The sequence below is a fragment of the Cydia fagiglandana genome, chromosome 9 (assembly GCF_963556715.1).
Source record: "Cydia fagiglandana chromosome 9, ilCydFagi1.1, whole genome shotgun sequence".
NCBI classification, from domain to species: Eukaryota; Metazoa; Arthropoda; class Insecta; order Lepidoptera; family Tortricidae; genus Cydia; species Cydia fagiglandana.
In genome coordinates this window covers 8465895-8489141 of record NC_085940.1, presented here as the reverse complement: position 1 = coordinate 8489141, position 23247 = coordinate 8465895, and the positions used below count along the sequence as shown (strand labels likewise).

The following is a 23247-nucleotide window of genomic DNA, read 5'->3' as shown; positions in this document are numbered from 1 at the left end:
TTGACAAAATTATATGAAACTGTTTGAGTTATTCATTTAGAAGCTGACAATTACGTCTAGAATTTTCTGTACTTGGCTGAAGACCGTGTTTAGTGGCTCAAAATTCTAAAAAAAAAAACCATTTTGACGGTCAACAGTTCAACACAAGCTGTCTACTACATTGTATAGGTATAGCATCCAGCAAGACGAGATAGACGTAAATCAAGTTGTATTTCATTAAATTTATGTTTGGCCTAGTTTAGTAATAGTCGTCGAAGTCGATCGACGATTATTGTGAAATGTGAAAAGTGGATACTGAAGAATACTTCATATATTTATTATCGTTTAAGTTAATCTGGTACGAATAATTTTTATGTTTGAAAACAATTGCTTTAGAAATATTGTGTTAGATATGTCTAGATTAATGAATTATTTTAGTGCAGATGACACAGTTTTCACTATGAATGAATCATTGTTTTGTTTGGTTTCAGGTACAACAGTGAAAGTAATAGTTTTATTTTAGCTGTTTACAAAGATGACTGGTCTGTATCTCGATTATTATGACGGCAGTAAACTATTTACGGGATTTGCTAGTAAAATTGGCTTGCCATTGGATCTTGTAAGTATAAAGTTATAGTAAATAGTTCGGTTATGTAGTGATATTAGTCTTGATTTTTTAAATGTAGAATAGTGTAGGTTTCATTCATTGACCCGTGTTTTGTTCGCATAATTGCCTACATTCATGGAAAAACCATACACCAATAATTGTAAAGGCCCCAGTACACAATGGGCCATTGCCGGCCACTCCAAGGGACGCAGCCATGCGGTAGAATGAGATAGCAATATCACTTGCTCCCTCTAACGCATAAATGCGTCCCTTGGAATGGCCCATTGTGTACTGGGGCCTTAATAATTATTAACAACCTACAATATTACCCACAAACCGCAAGTTATTTGAACATAAAATAAAATAAAACTTGTACCACTTACAAATTTCCATCCCTTATTGAAGAGGCCCCCGCCGTATCTGTCTGTTTGTTTGTTTGTATGTTCCTGATAAACACAAATACTACTCAACAGATTTTCAATCAATAGAGTGATTCTTGAGGATGGTTAAAGTGTATAATTTGGTTTAGTTTATTAAATATATTTCGAATGGGTCACTCACGTTATTAAGTCGAAAAATGCTCGACATCTTTCACTCCGTATCAAGGAGCTCGCGTTGACGGTGACGGACAGACGCAGACTAAAAATACAGAAAGTACAATATTTTTAATATATTATGTACCTATCCCATGTCTCAGAAGTCTTCTTATTAAAATTACCTGACAATTTCTCACAAGTTGTGTAAGTATTTTTTAAGAAATTGTCACTTAAATGAAATCTTAAGTTTCACCCCAGCCATCCCTATTCACCCCGGTTGACGGTATTTTAAGGCATCGTGTGACTGGTGTTATGGAATGCACTTTATTTTTGGCAATAAATTTGACTAAAGCATAGGTACCTACATGTTTTGTATCTATGCCGCGTTGAGCTATTGTATCCTACTTCATTCTTGCTGCTGCCAAAGGTTATATTAACTCTAATTGGTGTACAATACGTTTCACACTATGGTACGGCCAAGACGCCAGCTTATACCTACACTTAATTTATCATATTACAGTGCTTGAATAGGTCTATTGAGTTGAGTTTTTCCGCATCTCCTTAGGTAACAAGATAGCCATATTAAATTTAGCTTTTATTTATTATTTCACAATAGCACTTTATTAGTTCCATCATATTTTCAGTAACATCATATTTTCCTTCCATTAGGTTAATTTTTTGATCGCACAAATAGCTGCACTATGCCTGGCCAGACTGTTTCGGAAACCATTGAAGCTTGCTTCGCCAGAATTTCGTCATTCTGTGTGCCTTACTATAGGTCTGATAATGGGATATTTTTGCTTTGGGAAGTAAGTTTCATATTTTTTGATCTACGTTAAGGGCCCCCCCCACATCTGGCGTCTTTCGAGCGTCGGCGTCTGTCGGCGTCGGTCCAGCGCTATGGAAAATGACGTCGCTGCGCAGTTGGATCGACGCTGCGTCGACGTTGCGTCGACGTCGGCCATAGAATTGTAGACGCCGACGCTCGAAAGACGCCAGATGTGGGGGGGCCCTAATAATGTAACGTTATTATATAGTCATCTTATTTGCTTTTTAATCTTTATTGCCTGACTTAACATAGCCGGGTCCACACAGAGCGAGCATACGCGCCAAGCAATTTCCTCGCGCACAAAACGGCCAGTGTAGACGTGCCTCGCGCACGCCGACTCGGCCGAGGTACGTCTACTCTGAGAGCATACCGCGAACCACGTTCGATGTGTTGTCTCCCTGTCACACTTACGTACGAATTTACAAGGGCGACAGAGACGCAACACGTCGAACGTGGTTCGCGGTAGGCCCTCTGGTCTCTGTGTGGACCCGGCTATTAAGGTAAATTCTGAAAAATGGTCACACAATACTTAAAAATATGTATTTTGTTTTCAGAAAATTATGGGAAAACTACACTCATGTCGTGATTTTCAGGGTTTACCTTAATCGGTCTTCTTTTAGAAAAACACAGACAATTATTTTATTTATAGTCAGTTTGTTAGTATAATACCTGAAAGACTACATACTATTATAGCTACCATTAGCCATAACATAAACTATTGTCATGACTGAAAAGTCCTTGCATAATCGCGAGACTTAATTACAAAGAAGCGAAACTTCATATCTGGCTCGTGTTGCTTGCTTGTAACTGGTTGTATAATGACGGGCCAAGCGGGTGTTTAGCGCTGCTGTCAACAAACAATGTAGTATTAGGGACAGTTAAAGCAGTTTCCACACATGGTTTGGCCAGTTTTTAGGTACCTAGTTTGCCTGATGTTGACGAGGAGAGAGTGTATTCTTTGTCTGCTACATTAGTTTCAGCCGGTGTAAATTATTTCCGCTCTACTTGTTTTATGCGATTTAGGTTCCGATATTTTGCCAACCGTTTTTCACCTTCATTGCATTAAAGATGTTTACTGATAGGTCAGGGTCTAAGTTTTTTTTTTATCTGGAAAAATGAGAGTTTAGCTTCTTCGTAATTAAGAGTCTGTGCGTCTATTATCTTCCGTAAGAGCCCCTTATCTAACAAGGAAGGGTACCCAACTGTCCGACTCCGATTTGATTTATTTTGATATATGTTATAGAGTAGTTTAAAATAACGGACACGTATTTTTTTTAGCTGCCCAAACTCAACCTGTTAGGAGAAAATGGCCTTCAAAGTACTGAAAATTGACCAAACCTAATTTCTATGAAAAACTTTTTTCAAATAAATTGATAATTAATTACTGGTAAACTCATTTTTTATATAAAAATATATATATTTTATATAAAAAATGATTTTGTGGTGAAATGACAAAACACGTCCCCATTCTTTATTCATGTTCTCCAACATATAACGAAACCAGTAATTAATTATCAATTTTTTTGAAAAAAGTTTTTCATAGAAATTAGAAGGTTTGGTCAATTTTCAGTACTTTGAAGGCCATTTTCTCCTAACAGGTTGAGTTTGGGCAGCTAAAAAAAAATACGTGTCCGTTATTTTAGACTATAACATATATCAAAATAAATCAAATCGGAGTCGGACAGTTGGGTACCCTTCCTTGTAAGTATGCTTAATATCACTATAGTAGATCAACTAGTAAAGCTATAGATAACGCTTCAAATTATTCCCGTAATTTGTAAAAGTCATATGAATCAGGGTTGCTGGTATATTTTCAGGAAATAATATGTGAACATGTTTTCAGGCAATCAATACATTTATCGGTTCTGGCTATGCTAAGTTACTCATTGTTGAAGACAATGCCACATCATCTCGTTGGAAAGTAAGTACCTACTGCCTGCCTAATACATATGTATACCTAAATTTCTATTGTATACATGGTGTGTCTGACCATGGGGATTTAAATCCAGGGCTTGATTTTACTCGCTAAACTGAGCTACTTTTACTATGGGACCACCCCTAAAATCGGGGAAAAATTTTAGGCTTTTCCATAGAAAACCTCGACATAGAATCAGCCAAAATGTATAAAAAAAGTAAAAAAAAAAATCGGAATTTCGGGGTTGGTGCCATAATAAAAGTAGCTCAGTTTAGCGAGCAGAATCGAGCCCTGGATTTAAAGCCCCATGGTCAGACACACCCTGTAGAAAAAAAGAAATACGATTTAGATACTAATAGCTTAGAGAGCCGACGATGCTAAAAGTTTAGTAACTCAAGCGTCCTAGACTCGTAGGGACAGAGACCTAGACTCGAGGAGGGTTAAAAAAATCGTTAACCAGGGCCCAGTTTTATAAAGTTACAAGTTACAAGTTTACAGGCGTTTACTGGCAACACTTCCTCCGTTTTTTACAATTTGCGTTTTATAAAAGTACCGTGTTACAATTTTACAGGTTACAGGTACAAGTGCCTGTAGCTCAACCATAGACGAAAATATGGGAGATTAATAGTTTTAAACTCATAATCGAACAAGCGTTTTATAAAAATATTGTAAATTACAAGTGTAGATTGGTAAACTTGTAACAAAAACTGACATACGTCTTGAGTCCTGTAACAGCACAACAGCAGCTACTTGTAGTGTGTCTGATTCGCTCTTTTGCTCGTAATTCTTAAGTTTAATTAAAGTTATTCGTTTTCTTATTATCAGTTTTTGTTAATGTATCTGAAATATATAGTAAATAGGAAATGAAGTGACAATATGTTTGATATTGATTTTATTGATGATTCGTTTTATTTTATCTACTAGGAAACGGAAAGGGATTGGTGCCGATATTTGTCGTTGATTTATTAGCATTCGTCTCTTTATTTAAGTATAGTGCATTCACATTATGGTAAAGTGTACTATTCATAATTTTCGATACACAGCGTACTTATCTTTGAGCCACTACCGAAACGATACATTGTAATGTGAAACAGTACTTATTTACTTATTAGGTAAATATTTCATTAAATCTAACTTAATCTGAATCTGAAAATGGCCCGAATAGTATATCCTTGGCATCAAACACCGCTCTCAACCACTCGATTTCTCCTTCATTTCTGGCCATTTTTCCAATACTTAACAGCAAACAATAACACAGCATTTAGTAGAGCACAGAGTATCTATGAATTCTATGACAGACATTTTTTTTAAATAGTGATGTTCTTCGCACCTGTAAATTTCACATGTAATCGAGATTGACCGTGGTGCTTTACAACTGTAATTATCTATGTGTATTTATAAAACACCTGTAGCCGTACACAGTGCATTACAGGTGCCTGTAGCCTGTACTCTTGTAACCTGTAACTTGTAACTTTATAAAACTGGGCCCAGATTGTGGATTTGGTCGTTTTAGTCCATTTAGCATTAATTTGGACTAATGACCAAACCCACAATCTGCTAACCGATTTTTTGAACCCTCCACCAACCAACGGATCAACATAGACGGCTAAAAGTGGTTAAACTACGGGCTATTACTGGTATTAGCAAGATATCACTCATATCTTAATCTGAGGCGCTCGAGTAACTACGAAAATCTCTTGGGCTCCCCAACAAAAACATAACATGTATTATTCGTCGCCATTTACGAGTTATGTTGTGTCAATCTTTCTATTGTATTATGCTAAAATAATATTCAGAATAGAAAATACCGCCCGAACGTCAATTTTATAATTAAGATGGGCGTTAACGTTAACCAGCGCTACGAAATCAAATTATCAATAACAGAATTAGTTTCCCTTTCCATAAATTATCGCATGCCGTCGACTTTTAAACTGTTTGCGCAATTTGAACTACTAAACCGTTCTGCAGTCTAGCATAAGTTGAGTTCTCGCGCGCGAAGTCGTGCTTGATGTTTCGTTGGGCGAGAACGCAACTCATGCTAGGCCGTCTGAAATCAGCTCAGGCACAGAATAAATAATAGTACTAAGTACAGAAGACTCACTGTCTAACAAAACGACGTCTGTTACGATCAGCACAGATATGGCCGCTAGGTGGCGACAGCGCCACGCGCGGCTTATGGCAAACCCCAAAATTGGGGCCGAACGGATGTACTTTTAGCTACCTGTAGCAAAGCGACGAAATCGCGGAGTGAGACACTCCTGGCTCAGGCAATAATGTACTCGCGCCAGCCACAAACAAGATGAGGCTAGCGGTGACTAATACATAGGTTCATTACTTACATTAGGTAAGAGTACCTACGTCATTCAACCGACTCATCGATGCAACTTCGCAATTAGTAGTTATCCTACTGTCTAGCAGCGGCACTCCAACTTTTCAAATTAACACTTCTCGATCGCACCAATGTATGTATGTACAGTAGCCACTAGCCATGCGATTAAAAAAATACTTCGAATGCAATTTTGTTTCTTTTTAAAAATAAAAGAATGGTCCGTTAAGTAAAAAAACTTAAGGTTTTGAGGCACTTTTCCTCTAAGGCCCATATTTTTTTTCCACCATGTATATTACTGGTCAGGTTTTAATATAAAATAAGGATGTGTCCCGATATGTTTCACCACTGTGACCGTCGCTATCTGTTTGTTGCTGACTGTACCAGCGCGATATATAAACTTGCACTGCAAGTGATGTCTAGATAAGATCACTTTGTCTGCCGCTCCAGAAATGCACGTCTTTCTATAAAATAATAGGCAGAGATTTAGGATCTTTTTCTTTTTCGGCTTTACTATTCACAAAGTTTTAAGCACATTGATGATTAAAATATGTACTTCCATATATTTCATAGAATGATTTTGTTTCAGTGTTATTCTGGCGGCGTCGATATTTTATCTGTCTTGTATACACTTACATCGACAGATTTACCATTCGGCTGACTACACACTGGACATAACAGGTATCTAATACGTCACACATAAAATAATACTAAAGCAGATATGCCACCTTTGAATAACACACGTTTTCGAATTACGTTTTTACTACATGCCGGTTTTCGTTAAGAGTCATTATATATGACAGACAAAAAACCGCCTCGCCTTATTGACAACTGACACTTGACTACGATGCTTGAAAAAGCCACACATGTATTCGTTTTGTCCCTGGGTCTGTGTTCATGTGTAAAAGTACTCGTAACGTACCTTTAATTGCTTACAAGGGACAGTGTAAATAAATGCCGAAATTCACTTCATATTTTCTTATCGAGTTGCGCTATTTGAATTTTTTTGCTTTGCTCAATACAGACAAAAGTGCATGACACAGCGACGGAACGCTAATATTTCCTCTCCGATTTCGTTTTGCTACTATCACGGGTGCCATTCTCAGTTGCATGAAACTGGTATATTGCGGTTCTAATTCGGACATCGTTCTTTCTATGAGGGAATTAGACCAATTGAAGGCCCAGGGATTGATCACAAATTTAATGTACCTAAGTAGGTCATTAATGTCATCATCTTCGCGTTATCCCGGCTTTTTGCCACGGCTCATGGGAGCCTGGGGTGCGCTTGGTAACTAATCCCGAGAATTGACGTAGGCACTAGTTTTTACGAAAGCGACTGCAATCTGACCTTCCAACCCAGAAGCCTTGTTGGGATTGGTCCGGTTTTGTCACCACAATACGTCGTTATATTTGAAAATCTTAGATCGTGAATCTCCATATTTATTTGCAACATTATTCGAGCGATAAAGTCACAAGCGATCTTCCACATTTTTAATGTTAGTGGTTTCGTTTCTTTTAATATTATTGAAACGAATCATAATTGTAGTTGTCATGTAGGTCATGTTTAAAATTTAAAACTTAAACAATGTCACTCTGTAGGTTCTTCAATGTGCTATCTAATAGACAGACTAAACATTATGAAGCGCTTACGAAGAGCGTATCACATCACACACATACCTAGGCAGGTGCAATTTCACTTGTAAATTACTCCACCGTAAACTATTGAGTTGAATTCTACACCATTTCACTCTATAAGAGCCCACGGCCGTCTCTAAAGGCCAGCGCAAACCGGCGGAGCGCAGCGCAGATCACCGAGGAGCATTTACGCCGCGCAGCGCACACCGGCGAGGTAAAATCCCCCCACATACCGCGAGCGCCCGCACAGCCCGGCGCTGGCGGTCGGCGCTCCAGGGAGCACTTCGGCCGCCGCGTGTACTCTATCACAAGGGATTAGTGACTAGTTTGCACGAGTTCTCCCCCGTCGTCCCGGCGCTACTCCGGCTCACTCGGGAGGCCTCGGCGCATACCGCGCGATGACGCGGCATGCCGCCGCCTACCGCCGCGGTATCCTCTGGCGTGCTCCTCGATGCCGCGGAGTAACATCCTCCGTGATGCTCCGAGGTCGGTCTCGAAGCATTTTTATACCTGAAGGAAATTGAAATAGGGAAGAAAATACATTGGGATTTTTAAAGTGATCTGCGCTGCGTTCCGCCGGTTTGCGCAGGCTTTAAAACTACATTTTTGGAATATTTTTAATTTCCATAAGAACAGGTTTGTAAATGCGGACGCACGTGGAATGATCGGTCGTTTTCCCGTATACAATTAATAAATGTACTTATAACGAACATGAATGGCATAAACAAATGTTTCTGCTAGTCTTTCCGTACCTACCTACTTCTAGTAGCAAACAATCAGATCGAGGCTTTTTACTTATAATAATTATTTTATTTCTAATCTAGTTCATTGTCAATCGATTGAAAAAGAATATCTAGATGAATAAAGTTATGTACTTTTAGTTAAAGGAAAATCTGTTTTATTAAATACCTAACGTACTTTACGTACCTACTGAAGTTAAGAAGATAATTCATTTCATTGTTCTTTTATATGCATTAGGTAATAGGTATATTAATGTTTTTTTATTAACATAAACTTGTTTGATTCGCATGCTCTTGTAATACTTGTATACATAGTTAAGAACAGTTTCAAAAACATGTTTACATGACCTTAAATGGTCTTGACCTCGTCTCTAATTGTTATCTCATTACAATTTATATTAATAAATAGCGACCCGCCCTGGTTAACAAATTAACAAATTATACACCTCGATATTAAACTTTCGTGAGACATAATTTAAAATGTTTATACGACAACGGTTTCACTTACTTGAATTTTTTAGTCGCTATCGGCGACATGTTTCGGTCTCGTCGGGGGTCCTTCCTCAGGCTCGAGTGCTCGCGGCGACTGCAACTCGTCGTCGCCGCGAGCACAGAATAAATAATAGTACTAGGTACAGAAGACTCACTCTCTAACAAAACGCGTCTGTCACGATCAGGACAGATATGGCCGCTAGGTGGCGACAGCGCCACGCGCGGCTATAGCTAACCAAAATTGGTGTGGAACGGATGTCCTTTTAGCTACCTGTTGCAAAGCGACGAAATCGCGGAGTGAGCCACACCATACTTGGACATTAATCACAAATCTCCACTAATATTCAACGTGATGAATACGGTAGTACATGTCTACCTATAGTACGGAGTATCCTGTCAACGACTTGTAATGACATTGAACTCGCTTATGGCCGTCGCCGTTAAACAAAACACAAAGACCTATTAATGCACGATAAGCCGGCGAAGAATGCAAGATGTCATTAATGACGAGAGTTTATAAACTGTCCTCCGTTTATTAGAAATATGGAACGATTTAAAAAAATGCCTTTATGATTGACTATCCCATCCGCCGGTTTTTTTCCGGTTCTCTACAATTCATCACAAAAATTTTTTACTTATTTAAGTTATTTATATAACTTCGCATGATTATATTATTAGTACTTAGGAAATAAAACCTTAGCATAACTAAATAATTCAACCAAGTCGTTATTTGGTTTTGCTATATAGGTAGTCGAGTAGGTGTCAGATATTAGCTTTCAGGGTTTACGTTAAAAACGTATCTAGTTATCGCAGCACTTTATTATTCCTATGGTAATATAGGTGTCTTGCAATATATTTGATCACTTTTACTGCTGTCACAACTTATTTTATGCTGATTATCTCCAAAGACTAGATTTTAAAGCAATCATTTTTTACAGGGCCTTTGATGGTGATCACACAGAGAGTTACTTCCCTGGCCTACTCGATACAAGACAATCTAACCCAGAATGAAATCAACTCTAACACGAAGAGTCCCGAGTCTTCACTCGCACCGAAAATTGACAAGATTCCGTCTCCCCTCGAGTACTTCGCCTTTACACTCGCCTTCCAAACGTTGATGTGTGGGCCAGTAGTGTTCTATACTGATTACATCAACTTCATAGAAGGCGCTCGAATTGACGAGGTATCTACATTATTTTTTATTAGTATATTACTTTTAATTAATGTTGCCCGCCCCTTAGGAGTCAAATTGGGAGCTATCAAAAAGGTCACTTTCTGACTTTGAGTCATCTATAGAATAAATTAAGGACCAAAATCAACATGCAGGTAGAGCGAAAAAAATTTGATAACTATACGACTTTACCTGCACATTGACTTGGGCCCCACTATATTGAAAATAATATTTAAATGCATTATGCTTGCAAGTTGCACCTTTTACTTTGCACAAAAATAACTTGATTAAGATAAACCGTTTTGTCTTTTTCGATATTTATAATAATAATAATAATAAGCCCGCAGGGCAGCTTGTGGCGAGCTGTTGGGGAGTAACGACCCCACGGACCCGAGTGCTCCCGAGAGTCGGTCAGGGTCTCCGTCTCCGGCGTGTCTTCGTCGGTCGGAGTGGACCCCAAGGGGACCCGCAGGACTCTCAGCTCTGGCTTGCCTTCATTGGCCGTCCAGAGAGGAGTCGTTAGAGCTATATGCTCCAGGGGTGGAAGTGAAAGATGCATAAGACGCGAGTTGGCACAGTGGCTGTTAACAGCCACTGGGTAGAAAGCGGCGCACACCTCTCGACACCCCTGAGCCGCTCACACCGATGTTGCTCCTGGTCGTCTTCGCGACGGCAGTTTCAGGGGCCCATCTAGTTAGCGGCAAGTCACCGCCTGCCTCGATAACTTGTGTAAACATTGTTATGGCAGGTGTCCGTACGTCTTTGTAATAACCCAGTCTCATAGTCCACCCAAACTTCAATCCATAGACCGGTATACTGTTCTCTTTTTCTACAATAGTCCCAATGCCTGCTGAGACCGGTTCATGGGTGTCTATTGTTGCACCTGTGAACGGGTTCCAGCAGGCGTTCTACATGACATTAAAGCTCTCCAAGGGGCCTCTACGTGTTGGATCTATATCCCCACGCAAGCCTATCAAAAGACCGGGATTTATAGGCCCGTGAAATCCAAAAGGAGACACAAATAATAATAATAATAAATTCTTTATTTGGCAGGCAAGAAACCCAAAAAAATTAATACAATACAATATAATAAAAGGTGTAAAAGTAAATATAAAATACAGTAAAAAATAAAATAATGGTAAAACTTACAACCTAAAACAATGAAATAAAACATTTACAAACTTTTGCACTAAAGGTGTCCGTTCTCAGACCGGTGCAGTTTTCGCCAATGTTTGTTAAATTCGTCACTGTAGTCTTTAGCTACTAGTGACAGAATTTCATTGTCAGAGGCTAGCAGTCTCGCCCGGAAGGCAGCCGACCTGGCTCTCAGAATGGCGAAGAAGTCAGGGACTCTCGCGTCCGCAAACATACCCTTCGCACTGCAGAAACGCGGTAATTTCAACAAAATACGAAAGGCGTTGTTGTACTGAACCCTTAGCGCGTTGAAGGAGTGCCTGGTGTACCTATTCCAAAGCTGACAAGTATAAAAACATTGGCAAAAGGCTTTGAACAGGGTCACCTTTACCTCACTCGAGCAACGCGCAAAGCGTCGAGCCAACATGTTGCACCGAACCGCGAGAGCCCTGCGCTCCCTCTCCATATCGGCGTCATCTTTCAAGTACTCGTTCAGGATATGTCCCAAGTACTTGAATCTCGTTACAACCCGAATTGGCGCACCACTCATACACACCGTAGGTATCACCTCCGGACCCTTCCCTGACCTAAAAACGAGCATTTCCGTCTTAAGCACGTTATATTTCAGGCCATGCGTACCGGCATACTGTTCGCAGATCTTAAGTAGCTTTACAAGACCGTTTATCGAGGGGCTGAGAAGCACCATATCGTCTGCGTAGCTCAGATTGTTAACACATACGTTACCAATATGGCAACCGACGTTAGAGCCTCTCAGCTCCCCGATAAGGTCGTTGACATATAGATTGAATAGGTCCGGAGATGTCAACCCACCTTGGCGTACTCCACAGTCTAGCCTGTAGTCGTTAGACTGTGTGTCACCCCATTTTACATTGTTAGTTTGGTTCTCGTACCAGAACCTCAACAGACCTACAACCTCGGGAGGTGTTCCAGACGTAAAAAGCTTTTTCCACAGCAAATCATAGTTGACTAAGTCAAAAGCGCGGCTGAGATCTAAAAAGCACGCGTACACTGACGTCTCCCTTTTGACATAGTGATTCACTGTGTACTTCAGACCTAATATTGCAGAATCTGTTGAAAGTCCTGGGCGAAAACCAAACTGTGCCTGATCAATTTTAAGATTCCTGGTCAATTCGGGCTGTAACAGCCTCTCGAGCACTTTGCCGATTATCGTAGCCAGAGAGATAGGCCTGTAGTTGTTAAGACTAGACAGGTCGCCGGTTTTATTCTTAACAATAGGGACAACTATTGTTTTCATCATGTCAGGAGGAAGGTAACAATGGGCTAGGCATGCATTGAAAAAATCTGCTAGGACACGATATAGCTCGTCACTACCGTAGAAGATGTGCTCCACGCTAAGTCCATCGTGCCCCGGGGACTTCCCACGCTTCATATTTTTTACTACATTGGCGATATCTCTTATTGTAAAAACGAGCTTATTGTCGTGAGGGATCACCGGGACCGAAAGCTCCGACGGGGGCACACCTTCCACGGTCAAGGGCGTAACCTTGAAATGAGAGGCGAACATATCCGCTATCTGCTTGGGTTCACTCACATTGTTGACTGACGCTGGCAGCCCTTGTTTACTATTAAGAGCCTTTGTCGCTTTCCAAAATTTTGAGAAATTATTATTCGCGCGATTTAAAGTTAAAATATTCATTTTTATTTGTTCCTCATTCTTCTGGCACCATTTTAATTTATTTTTAAACACTTTACGGCTGCTTCGCATATTTTCGTAATAAACGCCGGAACTAGGGTTGCCAGCTACCGCCCAACATTTATAATGCATTTTAGCTATCTCATGAGATTCCCTGACATGATGATTCCACCCGGCGACCTGACTCCTCCTTGTTGAACCGGGTTGAGAACGGCGGTGGCAGGTACGAACGGCTGCATTCTGTAAAGTCCTCACTATCTCATTATATCTACCATCTAATATTAACTTATAATTATTTAAATTATTACTTATGCTAATATCACAGGCAATACAATGACCAGGAGAAATTACATTTTTAAATTGATAATAACACGTTTCTGTATACTTATACGACTGCTCTTTACTTTTGTTGTTCCAAAGTACTTTACTTAGATCATTAGAAGGGTATTGGTTAAGTTTTGTGATCATAACAGTCATGTCAAGTACAATATATAGCGGAAAGTGATCCGACCAGCACACGTCGTTGTCCACACGCACACACTTAATCAGTTGGCACGCCGCAGAGGTAGTCACGCAGTGGTCGAGCCACCGGCGCGCGCCACTCGCCTCGCACAAGTACGTGTATGTATCGGGTTGACCACCTAAGAATTTAACATCAGCGCATTCCCATTGTTCATCCCTACAAAAATTATCGAGTTCTTGACCAAACCGTGAATTCGGGTGTGCATTATAATCACCTAAGATAAACGCGTTCTCCACTTCACTGTCATTAATAACAGCACTAATTATTCCCAGACAGTTCGTGAAATTCATTAGGTCCTCACTTTTGTTACTGTCATACGGCATATAAACACTAAAGGCCAGAAACGCGTTATCCTCGATTTGAACACGCACCGCAATGATTCTGTCACTACCACAGTCCACTACGCACACGTTTTTGAAAACCGATTTCCTCCACATTAGCGCGAGCCCGCCGTATGGCCTCCCATGAAGTACACCGGCTGTTGAGTCCACAGACGAAATGGCATAGCAACCGAAGTCGTCATGAATTTCATGTATGAAATTTAAATCATGTTGTAATAGCCAAGTTTCCTGTAGCGCTATGAGATCAACAGTTTTGCAGATGTCTCGTACATGTTGGACCGATCGTTTAATCGACTTACAATTAAATGATACGAAAGATACCGTTTTATGTTGTACGTCCATATTATTTACTTATTATTATATATTTACTTATTATTATATATACGTCCATATTATTATATATTTGGCCACTAAATTGAACTTAACCTTAATGTGTTTATTAATTTTCAGAAACAAAGCACGTCTGCTAACGAACCGTCACCTAGGAGAGCGGTGATGTACAAACTGATGGGCTCCATTGCGGCTGCGCTGTTGTACTTGACTTTGGCGAAGAAATATCCATTAGCGGTGCTCGAAGGTTAATTCCTCGATAAATTATAAAAATAACTAGTAGTAAATACAGTTTTGATTTGTCTGAAAGATTCTAAATTGAATAAAATAGAGGGCCTTCTAGGACTCTACTCACAGATCACCACTCTACTATTTAACCTTAAGGGGCCCACTGATTACCAGTTCGCTGGACGATATCAGCCAGCCAGTTAATCCCGACTATCGGGTCATCCGGCCTGGGAACGAAATCATAAAATACCCGATAGTCGGGTTTTCGTCACTGAATGTGTAAAGCTCAGAGAGTTAGCCCACAGTTCTGTTGTGCTATGCTAGAACAAGATACCATTCGTGCATACGTTCCTATTGGTGCTTCTATTTGCATATTTTCTAATACCAGGACCGTCGTATCAAATACAACGTTCACTTTCGGACACATTTCGCTCACTTGACAACCTCATTGGCCCTTTATAAGGCATAAGGGTGCCAGAAATTATGCAAAATGAACCCTATCATTTTGTAATAAAGTTCAAAATCAGGTGGTAAATATATTCCCTCTGCCTTATAAAGGCTTAACTCATCTTTATTTCAGAGCTAACCGACCCCACATCCGAGGTGTCCCGCTCCTGGTCGGCGGTGTACCTCCTCTGGTACGCGTACCTCTCGACCCTCGTGGTCCGCTGCAAGTACTACCACGCGTGGCTGCTCTCCGAGGCCATCTGTAATAACTGCGGGATGGGCTTCAATGGGTACGAGAGCGACGGCACGCCTAAGTGGGACAAGATGTCTAACATAGACGTGTTTGGATTTGAGGTAAGCTTTGTGCTGCTTTATTATAGACTTTATTACAGTAGGGTAAGGTATACAATTATATTGTATCTAAAATGTATCACCATCTCCCATCTGTAAAATTGTGGGATGGGCTTCAATGGCTACGAGAGCGACTGCACGCCTAAGTGGGACAAGATGTCTAACATAGACGTGTTTGGATTTGAGGTAAGCTTTGTGCTGCTTTATAATAGACTATTACAGTAGGGTAAGGTATACAATTATATTGTATCTAAAATGTATCACCATCTCCCATCTTCGATCCCATCTGTAAAATTGTGGGATGGGCTTCAATGGCTACGAGAGCGACGGCACGCCTAAGTGGGACAAGATGTCTAACATAGACATTTTTGGATTTGAGGTAAGCTTTGGGCTGCTTTATAATATACTTTTTTACAGTAGGGTAAGGTGTACAATTATATTGTATCTAAAATGTATCACCATCTGTCCATCTCCCATCTTCGATGCCATCTGTAAAATTGTGGGATGGGCTCCAATAGCTACGAGAGCGACGGCACGCCTAAGTGGGACAAGATGTCTAACATAGACGTGTTTGGATTTGAGGTAAGCATTGGGCTGGTTTATAATGGACCTTATTATAGTGGAGTAAGGTTTACAATTATATTGTATTTAAAATGTATCTCCAATTCCATCTGTGATAATTGTGGGATGGACTTCAATAGGTACTTACGAGTGACGGCACGCCCAAATGGGTTTCATTATCCAACAATAGTTGTGTAGTTCAGTGTTTCAAGACTATTTAGTTTGTTATACGCTTCACAAATTAGGCATGTGTCTATTTGTATTGTTTAAGAAAACAATATACATAATAATAGTCTTTCAGTCATTATTGGCAGCAATGGCTACCTAAGTACCTACTAGCTTATACTTTGGAAATTTCAATGGTGTAATGACACAATGCTAAAAAAACCATGTCAGTTGCTATTTATATAGGTACTTATATCTTTAAATGTTTAATGTGTTGGTATTTATGAATGCAAATCATTTTGTACATAAACCAACGGTGTCAAAGGTTTACATTTACACTGAAGCATAAATAAATAACATAATACAGACAATCTGCAATAAGTCAATAACAGACTTCAGACATTTTTTTGCCAAGGTCAGCGAATTTCATTAGAATGCTGAAGTTTATTAACCTTAATGTAATGTAGTATTTATGTTAGGTAGTTAGTGTTACTTAAACAATAGATACAGGTATCTATTGTATGTGAACAAAACCCACCGGTTTACATCAGAAAAAAAAACCGTATTTATAGATTTACTTGGGTACCTACTTATCCGTTGTCCAAGGGAAATTAAGTACATATATATGTTGTTGGTCGTTGTGGTGGTGTAAGGTTTTGATACACCTTAGTGTTGGCGGACATCGCTAGAATGATGATGACTTACCTACTTGTGCGGACTCGTTGCGAATTACGTAGAATTCTTTGCATCTATTTTGAATTTTCCATGTCGTAGGAGCCTTTGTCATAATCTTTTATTAAATTCAATATTATTATCTATGAATTTTTAATTTTTAACATGCAGAAACGTCTGCGAACGATACCATTAAGCTTAGAATAAATTTAAAAGTAGAAAAAATTGTCTTGGGTAAGACTTGAACTCACGGTTTCTGCATCGATACTCCATACTCCTTGACCCATAATATGGTGGAAAGATTTGCTGGCCAAATATGAGGGATGAGGTCTTGTTGGCTCAGATGGCAGGGCGCTGGAGTATCGATTATCTATGAGTTGAAAATGGGATAATGGCATTATTAACCTTTTGGACGCCAATGACCTATATATCCGCACCGCAGGTCCAACGCCAAAGACCGATTAATCGGTCACAGACCACAGAGCAACATAGACCTACGTTCATATGCATAAAGTTCAGTTTTGACACTTCGGTGACGTGGCGTCCGAGTGATAGCTTTTGTGTTTGACACGGCGTCGAAAAGGTTAATAGACATTTAATGATTTCAGTTCGCCCAAAACTTCCGCACCGCCATCGCAAGCTGGAACAAGAACACGAACGCGTGGCTGCGCTGCGTGGCGTACTCGCGCGGCGGCGCGGCGTGGCGCACGGCGCGCGTGTACGCGCTGTCGGCCGTGTGGCACGGCTTCCACCCCGGCTACTACCTCACCTTCCTCGCCGGCGGACTCTTCACCGTGGCCGCTAGGAAGGTAACCCCCACGCACGTGTGCGTTCACCGTCATACGAGTTTGTTGCTAGGCCACGCCCCCTGGCAGGGAATGCGTTGAGGCCACAGACTACGCATTATGAAGTGTTTGCAAAGAGCATGAGGTCACCACACATAAGAGCAATTTTACTTATGAAATGCTACGATTCGAGCAGCGCTACTGAGTTATATTCTACACCATTTTATACATAAACTTGCCAATTTAAATATACTTCTAAAAAACTCTTAACAAACAGAAAAATAAACACAACGCCCAAGTTATCCCTTAAGAATCCTGTTTTTCCAATTTTAATAAGGGCCACCTTTTAACGCCGTGGCGCCAATCGTACTTAAGATATAGATACGAAACAAACTTGCCTCGTCCTGATAAGGGTAAACATATATTTTTGTGCTTTCAGATTCGATCAGTGGCGCGCCCGTTGTTCATGGATAGCCGGCCGAAGAAACTATTCTATGACTTGCTGACGTTCGTGACGACGCGTGTAGCGATGACGTACGCCACCGTGCCGTTCGTGCTGCTCCACCTGGCGCCGAGTTTGGCTTTTTATGGGTATGTACAAGTACATACTATTCTACGACTTAAGGGGCCCACTGATTAACAGTCCGCCGGCGGTATCGGCCTGTTAGTTAGATCAAAATTTTGACAGTTCCGAACAACTGACAGGCCAGTGGGCCCCTTAAAGTTCAAAGCCAGGTGGGAAATATATTCCCTCTGCCTTATAAAGTCTTATTCAATACGACTTTTCCTAAAATGCCTTAAAGTATAAAACATAGACTAGACGCATAATTTAATGATTTCCTTGCATATTTGAGAAAAATTGATTTACGAGTAGGTATATGGATTGTCACAGACACATTTGTACGTAGGTACTTACACTTATTATATTGTTTTTTTCAGGAAACTGTATTATTCCCTGCATTTTATTGCCCTCGGCGCACTGCTTATTCCTGAACGATCACGCACCTCTCCAGTAAACTCCGAGATTTCACAAAAACCTTCCAACTCCAGTAAAGAAACGCACGAGCCTAATGGAGATACTAATGGTAAACTAAAAATAAATTAAACGTACAATAATGGTGTCTATTTTTATATTTAAAGTTAAATTAAAAATTGTAAAGAGTCTCCCAATATTTTGACTGACAATATAGCTTCCAGTTTATGAAAGTTGATCTTATTAATGACATATTTAATTTTTATTTATTTTTACGGTCAGATAAGCGAAACATCCACTTCCATTGCCTGAAGTTGATGAAACAGTATTACATATAATTTTTATAACCAAGTGGCAGTTGTTTCACTTACCTAACCAGAACATATTAGTTACAAAATTTCTATGAGGTGACAGCTCCGAAATTTATAGTCAGTAATATTCTGTTGTTAAATATATTTTTGATAATATGTAGACATTTTGGGCTTATTATAAACACTGGCTGGATTAAAGTTTTTGTTTGTTATAACTTTATGATGTGGGACATATTTTATTGCCTATTTTTGTATCATTAAATTCATTAAGTTATGTATTTATTTGAAGTATTAACTAATAATACGTTCGTCCAGACTCAAATATTGCATTTACTTATATATTGTTTTACTAGTAGTACAGCCAGCAAGTTGAGATAATATATTTTGTTTTGACTCCTTTCGGCACGGTTTGTTGTTGGCTTATACTCCTTGGTGAGTTTAGCTTGGAGGACACAGACCGCGCCAAAAGACTTGTACTGTACACTGTACCCCTTATGTACAAAACTATACAAGCTTCAAAAAGTTAATTTATGTTTTATTCCTTTCTTAAGCCCCGTCTCCATATCGCGCGGCAAACCATCGAACATTGGCTTTGGCAGTGTATGGTTTGCCGCGCGATATGAAGACGAGGCTTTACGAGTACATAAAGTCAAAATGACAGATAAAGACACGATTATTAGCTAAGGTTTATAGCGCGTTTATGAATAAGGGGGTTAGAATTTACACCTCCTTGTTTTACCCTAACGACGTGTCCTTTTGTTTCTGTCGAAGTATTTTTCCCATCACTCTGTTTATTCATTAATATTAAACAAGTATACTTAATTCCTGTTAATATTGTTTTTCTTAAAACCGTTTTTATTGAGTCCGCCACACGTCTTCTTGTTACTTGCACAATTTACATTTCACAGTAGTACTAGGCATCCTATATTTGAACTTGAGCGTGAATTTGTTATTACTGTTACTGTTTACTGAGATAAACTACTGTCCTTAATTTTATTTTTGATTGTCTTTAAGTCTCATCTTGTTGGCTATGCTTTACAAGTTTACATATTATTAACATTCAACCGGTTAAACAGTATTATGTTCATTTATTCACGTAAATATTATTCTTTAGACTGTATTCCTAGTATAATATAAACGAACAAAGGGTATCTACATTGTTAAAGTTATGCGTGTTGATATTTTATACAACATTTATTGTAAGTTTTAATTTAACAAGTAATGTACGTTTAGGACTACTACTACTACTATATTTTATTCATATTTATGACTCATACCTGTCAGGGTTAATTTAATATACAATTCCGAAGGAAATGGAAATATTGGTTACACATTCATTAATTTAAGTTTCTGAATTCAAAATACTAAAGTTTAAGACAAATCCAATTCATTGACTTGAGTGCCTGTGACAATGATAACTTCTTTTGTATCTAGTAGAAATAAGAATACATTATAAATGAAGTGATTCATTTAACTCATCACATCACATCATACCGCCTGACAGGTTAGATTTTTCATAAAGTTAACCATGGTGTTACTAGTAAGCTCTTAGTTAAGTTGACTAAATTCTAGAATAGTTTACTAATCACTGTTTAAAAAGCTTTTTATATAAAAAAACTATGTGAATTGTAATGTGTGAATGTTGTCATGAATACGTGAAGAAAGTTTATTAGTTTTGTCAATATCAATACGTACAGAGGGTTGTGTAATTTGAAACTGCGTAGATATATATGTTTTTTATTCGACTAACAGAGATGGTAATTTTTCGAGCGTAAGTTTTGCAAGCTCTGGTAACATATTTAGGTAGAAGGCTCGAAGGTATCAAGTAATTATTTTGCTTTTGATTTGACCGTTATATCAGTGTGAATTTCTTATAAATACTTTGTTATACCAGTATTGTATCGGGGCCAACTATTATTATAATTCCATTAAACATAATTATTTATATTGCTTTTAAACATGATTTACGTAAATGTCGGTATAACTGGTTTCACTTTCAGTATTTTTTTTATCAGTTTAAATAAATTTTCGAGTTCTTTCATAGCTTACATAGATCTAAGGCTTAATTTTAACAAATTATCTATTGAATGATAAACAAGGCACATAATAATATACGATGACACAAATTAGCAATTAAAATGTGAGCCAAATATTGTTACCCATATTAAATAATATTTTATATACTTTGACTTGATATGTTTTCTAATGTTTATACTACTTCAGTTGGGAAAATCTCATGTTAAAAAAGTAAAATATATATTAATATGCAAGTATTCATTTATTTACAAAATATAGCCGTAAAGAATTACAATCTGTGCCATAGCTGAAACTGAACACACAGAATAGTCCATGTCATGTTGCAAAACAAAGATGTTATATCTGTCTTTCTTGAGGGGTTCTAGTGTCCAACCTCTCCTTATATCTAAGGGTGGTATTCCATTTGTTCAATATCTTTCTCCAATGTGTATTTTGTCTCACATTTTGCTTAATGACACAGTGATACGCAATAACATTGGACTGGTGGAATACCACCCTAAGGAATCAGTGGTGAATTTTAATATATTATACAATGTTACAAAGCAAGCTGCAGCTAATTGAGTTAAAAATATGAATCAATATTTATTTTATCTCTTCATGTAGTTCATGTTTGTTGATACCTAATAAATAAACGAATATTTTTCAATATATAAACGTATTTGCATTATTTTCGAGTTCTACCTGTTGTCATCTAGGCAAAAGATAGATATAATACTTTTACTTCTTGGATCCAAGGACTGAATATTTGAATATTCTGAAGGAGTGAATATTTGTTGCTAATAGTCTAATACGAGTCAAAATAGCGTGAGAAAAGATTACAAAGTAACATTTGGGTACTCAGTGTGTATAAAAATATATTAATGTAGTGATTTCTATGAGTCTACCTTTTTTCCTTTCTTTATTTTCATGAAATGTCGTCTGATGTAGCAAAGAGCACCGGGCACATCATTCGTAGCTTGAAGTTTCTGTTGAACTTCTTTACAAATCTCTTGCCCTGGTGTTATCTCCAACACTGAAATGTTGTTTCAAGTAAATAATCGGAAATAGCTTTGGGTTAGTGATATCATATCGTCGGGGCCTAAGTCGCAAACCTCGTAACTCCATTTCAAGGAAATTTGTAATTGCTACCTTGGACAACAATACTTATAGTCGCAAACCTCGTAACTCCCCCGGAGGAGTTACGAGGGGGGAGTTACGAGGTTAGACTGACGATAATTATGTAAAATTTCTACTCCAGCCAAACAAACTGGTGTGCTCAATTGTACTCCCTAGGGTGACGAGTGGTGACAAGCGTCAATTGGTTGTATGTACACTTCTTTACATAAGATTGGTGTACTGTGAAAGCAACAAAGAGTTAACCCTTCATGGGTCTAAGATCCAAGTTTGAATTGAAAGATGAATTTTATTGCCATAGAAAAGTGACCTCACCTTCATAATGTTTTGTTTTTGAGTCCCTCAACAAATAAACTGAATTTCCTTTGGATTCTTTCTTTGCTTCAGTGAAGAACTGTAGAAATATCCCATCTTTCCCATCATTCCTTGATTCAATGGTGAAGTAAATTTTTAAAAACTTCTTGTAATACTTTTTTGCCATTAAAAATGCTTCATGGGTATCCTTGATTTCTTTTGCAAGTAATTTTTGCTCTGAAATATAAAGTAAATCATCAAATTGATATCAGGTCAGCAAAAGGTAGAATTAAAATAAAAACCTTCAAGAACATTTGTTTACTGGCAAACTTAAGAGTTAGACCTCTATAAAACAACCTGTCAAAAGCCTTTACTCCCAGAGGGGCCACCGTGAACACCGAAATTCACAAATTGCTGGCATCTCTCTCTTTTACCCCAAATAAGGTGTAAAGAATGCCAGAGAAAGATCCCTGCAATTTGCAAACTTCGGTGTTTGCTCAGGAGTCTTTCATTTTCATATATTTTCTATGAAATCACGTGAGCGATATTGCAATGGAGTTAGCTGGTTACATACAACTTATAGATTAGTTAGGGCAAGCTTTACTGTATGTGTGTGATTTTTTAATAGGTTCACTGTCCGTGCCCCGTATATGGGTCACAGCAAGCAAAGAAAATTATACCGAAGATCTCTCAAGATACATATTTCATATTTGTAACTAAAATACAAACCTGACTTAAATTTGCTGTATTTCACCTGTTGTTGCTCGTATTCTTCAACTTTAGATTTAATATCGTGTACCAGTTGTTTGTTTTTTTCAATTATCATCCTTAATTCGTCGTCACTGTTCTTCGATGAACTTCCAGAGTAATTTAGGTTCTGTGTTTGGAAACCATCTAACTGGTTCTCAATTTGTTTAGATAAATTTCTCACATCAGATTGGAATTCACAGAATAACTTTTTATCTAATTGTTTCGTATCTATTTTGAAGTCCCATGTTTCGTCGATTACACTCATGTTTACAAATTCTAAGCTGCTCTTTTACAAATAAGAAATGGGACAACAAACAATAATTTATG

The 23247-nt window shown here is 38.5% G+C and overlaps 2 protein-coding genes across 4 annotated transcripts; one reads left to right on the top strand and one right to left on the bottom strand.

The window, feature by feature from the left end:
• The first annotated feature begins 155 nt into the window (after positions 1 to 155).
• Positions 156 to 20912, top strand: LOC134667255 (lysophospholipid acyltransferase 6). Of its 3 annotated transcripts, XM_063524590.1 has the most exons (12): positions 158 to 337; positions 471 to 598; positions 1792 to 1931; positions 3795 to 3872; positions 6782 to 6873; positions 9998 to 10242; positions 14354 to 14480; positions 15042 to 15198; positions 15778 to 15841; positions 17266 to 17466; positions 17882 to 18033; positions 18382 to 20912. In XM_063524590.1, exons 2-12 carry the CDS (start codon positions 515 to 517, stop codon positions 18545 to 18547), a joined length of 1506 nt encoding a protein of 501 aa, XP_063380660.1. In that variant the 5' UTR covers positions 158 to 337; positions 471 to 514; the 3' UTR covers positions 18548 to 20912. The 3 variants fall into 3 exon arrangements, with proteins under 3 accessions (XP_063380661.1, XP_063380660.1, XP_063380659.1); XM_063524589.1 differs by lacking the exon at positions 15778 to 15841 and having other exon boundaries at positions 15042 to 15262; XM_063524591.1 differs by lacking the exons at positions 1792 to 1931; positions 15778 to 15841 and having other exon boundaries at positions 156 to 337; positions 15042 to 15262.
• LOC134667271 (uncharacterized) lies at positions 20586 to 23247 on the bottom strand. The gene is made up of 3 exons (XM_063524610.1): positions 22900 to 23247; positions 22192 to 22407; positions 20586 to 21775 (listed from the first exon to the last, which is right to left on the bottom strand). Exons 1-3 carry the CDS (start codon positions 23183 to 23185, stop codon positions 21636 to 21638), a joined length of 642 nt encoding a protein of 213 aa, XP_063380680.1. The 5' UTR covers positions 23186 to 23247; the 3' UTR covers positions 20586 to 21635.